General features: G+C 37.0%; 1 protein-coding gene across 4 annotated transcripts in view; it reads right to left on the reverse strand.

The window, feature by feature from the left end:
• LOC109545455 (protein-tyrosine sulfotransferase) overlaps window positions 1–3426 on the reverse strand; it is a 71018-nt gene that overhangs the window by 2575 nt on the left and 65017 nt on the right. For all 4 annotated transcript variants that reach the window (XM_048666391.1, XM_019916165.2, XM_019916164.2 and 1 more), the window contains one exon: window positions 1174–1725. In XM_048666391.1, the coding sequence (XP_048522348.1) occupies window positions 1174–1725 (552 nt within the window). The remainder of the gene's footprint in view (window positions 1–1173; window positions 1726–3426) is intronic.

Below are 3426 nucleotides of genomic sequence, written 5' to 3' on the forward strand. Positions count from 1 at the left end.
CACATGAAAATAATATTAGATTTTGATAAAATTCGAATTATTTAAAAAACCTTTAGATTTAGACATTATAAATCTTATTAAAACAAACACTTATTCAAAAGACCCTCAGAGAATCCAAAAATGCAATAATATATAGAGTATTGCATTTAGAAAAACACAACTTTGATACTTTTAGGGCTTTTGGGACACTTTGTACATTACAAAAATATTTTTAAAATGTGCACCCGATAGGCGTCTGTGGATTCATCAAATAACACTGTGCAAAAAACAAACGGTTTAGTCGCAAACGTCCGTACCGTATAGCGTGAATAACCCTGTATATTAGGCGAATTTATGTTTTGTTTTTATGTTGATATATGCGTTTTTATGTTGATATATGCGTTTTTATGTATAACAGCCCGTGCAAAATACCTTTACGTTGCAATAAAACTTTCATTTTTGTATTAGACGTGAAACATATTTAAACTAAATAAATTATACTAACTAAAAATATATATCGGAGGCCTATTTATTACCACCTAAAATAGTTAAAACGACCACTGTGCGGAGCTCGTCTCGAGTCTCGCGCTCAATTTAGTGGATTCAATTTGTTTTGTTGGTTCCTTTGCTCGCAAGCAACTTTTGCAATCTTATTGCGGAAGTAATTTGGGGGGTTGCGATTAAAACCGACGGCCAAGAAAAAGTTAATTTGTTAGCTCGTATAACTTTATTTATTCGTTTCCTTGTTTTATGTGCTCTGAGGCATAGAGAGAGGCCAAAAATTCAAGTCGTTTTCTTATACAGAGTGAGACAATTTAGGCAGGTGCACTGCCAAATTCAACGTTCCCTGTTCAAAAACCATTAAAACTTTATCATTCTCGATGTAATTTTGGGCCGCGAGGGAACGAGAAACATATTTCTTGTTGGTTATTTTCAGCTGGTGTTGGTGCACATTTAGTCAGTGCACGGGTTGAGTGCAACCAAACTATTAGTACCAAACTTCGCCGCTTCGCTGGTCATAAATCCCTCAACCCCAATGCGAATTAATCGCGGTTACAAACTAATGCGAACAGTTCAGTGCGGGATTTGTGCTGTTGCACTACTAAATACGCTTTCGGTAAAACTTTAGCGCTGCCCCTGGGGAGAACTTTTCCAATTTAATCGCCGAACAAGAGCACAAACAAATTCACTTACTTGCTCAGACTGATGCCATTGTTGATAAAGTCCTCGTGATGCAAAACGGAATCGTTCCAAGGTATGTCCAGGAAGTTGAGCACGTTTTCCATCCACTCCTTCGGATGGAGCACCAACTGTTCGTACGGCACGCGTAAACACTTGTTTTTGCCCATTTCGCGACACTGATTGTTCATGGCCTCCACCGCACTGTTCCACTTCTTCAAACATTGCCGATAGCTGGTCAAGTCGAAACCGGTGATTGTCACTTTTCTGGTGATAATTGAGTGGGCCGTGGCCCGACCGTCGCGCACCATGAAGATGAACTTGGCATTGGGGAACAGGTCGATCACGTAGCTGCCCATCTTGATCAGCAGCGGATCTTTGTTGCAAAGCCTTGGCGCCGGATCCCCGTGTTTTGCAATTATTTCCAGCGTAAAGGCTGCGATTGCCGAGTTGAGAACGTCGCTGGTGATGCCGGCTTGTTCCAGTCGCATTGACTCTTTTTCCGACTTGAGCCAATGGAATCGAAGCTGGAGCAAACGTGGTATGACGCGCGTTTCCTGACCACATCTGAAACCAATAAAACACCCTAAAATTCGCCTGGTTTTATCGCTAAATTCTGGTTGGAAATTTTTGCTCAGGATCGGTCAAAAAAGTCCTATCGGGCCGTCTAAGAATGCACTCAGTCGTTACCACCGCAATAAAGAAGGCCCGCTGGCTGAATTGTGACGTCACTTAAAGTAGCCCGACCAGGCATAACGCGTAGCGGAGTATATGATGGATCAACTGTACGAATATGAATATTTTATGATTAGCCTTTCTATTCCTAAAAAATGAACGTGGTTAACTAGCCAAAAATACTTTAATTTCAGTTATAGCTTAATATTTCATGTTTTCTTGTTTTCATGTGTCATTTCTTTTGCCACAATAAAGAGTATTGGTGACAGAATTTATGATAATCTTTACCGAGCTTATAGTACTATGCAGATCACATTGGGAAAATTCTGTTAGCAAATGATGATCTGTTATGTATTGTAAAGTTGTTGTTGACAAAAACGTCTTTTTATTGTGTACTGCTAAAAAGTTATCTTCATCACATTCCAAAATTTTGTTGAAAATGAGATAACCATACAAAACGATATTTGTTACATGGTCTTTTGGAAATTTAAGCTTACCCCTACTCAAATTTTTAATGAGTATGTGACTGTCTTCAACTTCTATTTGATCTGTAAATGTTAAATTTGACTGGCATATTTGGCATTTAAATTTCTTGGACAAAATGTAACAACAATATCCTGCTAGGTAGGTAATGACAGGCATTTCATGTTCCACATTTTCCAAATCACACCGAGAAATTTCTAAATTTGGGACAAACCAGTCCTACTTTGAAACTGTTTCGTTGTCAAAAATATCATCACTTTCATAAAAATGTTTTATTGTTAACATTCCAAAGCAACGAGATTTTAGCGACATTAATGACTGGATTCCAAGTTTTTTCTCGCACTCATATAATTGCCGATTGGAAATATTGTACTGCCCCCCCGCTAATTGCCTGTATTTTCCAAACATAGTTTCAAGAGGATCAGTTTGAACTTTTCCCAATAACAAATAATTCATATTAAGTTACTCGAAACAAAATGATACGATTTCTAACATGCCATAAATAGTGTGACGTAAAGCTATGGATGTGTGAGGAGTTAAAGGTTTTTGAAAAATGTTCTGATTTTTTCCAATTATCCAGTCATGTTAACATTTTGTGCAGAAATATAAGTTTCGGATCATTCGCTCCAGCCGTAGCTGTTATAGGCTCTTGATATAAATCATTAAGACGTTTCCCTTTATGTGGTGTTTTTACATTTACGATGTTCCACCAAGTCAATATAATGTTAATAAAATCAGCTGAATCTTTTGAATAAGCTATCTTAGAGCCAAACTGTAAAGAGCTTGAACTACAAATGGATTAATTATTTTCAAAGCAACATTTTGTATTTCAAAATTTGTAGCAAAATTTGAAGTTAAATTGTATCCAAATTTAAGCAGTTTGGCATGTTCCGTGTTATAAAGATCAATTAAACTGGTAAATGAAGCAAACTTTCTCTCACCTGTCTCAAAATCAGGATAAGTAAGCACTTTATCAAGCTTCTAATTTATCCAATTATTTCTAATACATTTTAGAAGATGCACTGTATCAAATAAGTAAAACAAAGGCCGGCTAGCATTTACAGAATGAGGATATACAATGCTTAATTGTTTTTGTGGTGAAAAAAGGTT

This window comes from Dendroctonus ponderosae, unplaced genomic scaffold (genome assembly GCF_020466585.1).
Source record: "Dendroctonus ponderosae isolate FM_Combo_2020 unplaced genomic scaffold, Dpon_F_20191213v2 Dpon_F_20191213_5, whole genome shotgun sequence".
Taxonomy (NCBI): Eukaryota; Metazoa; Arthropoda; class Insecta; order Coleoptera; family Curculionidae; genus Dendroctonus; species Dendroctonus ponderosae.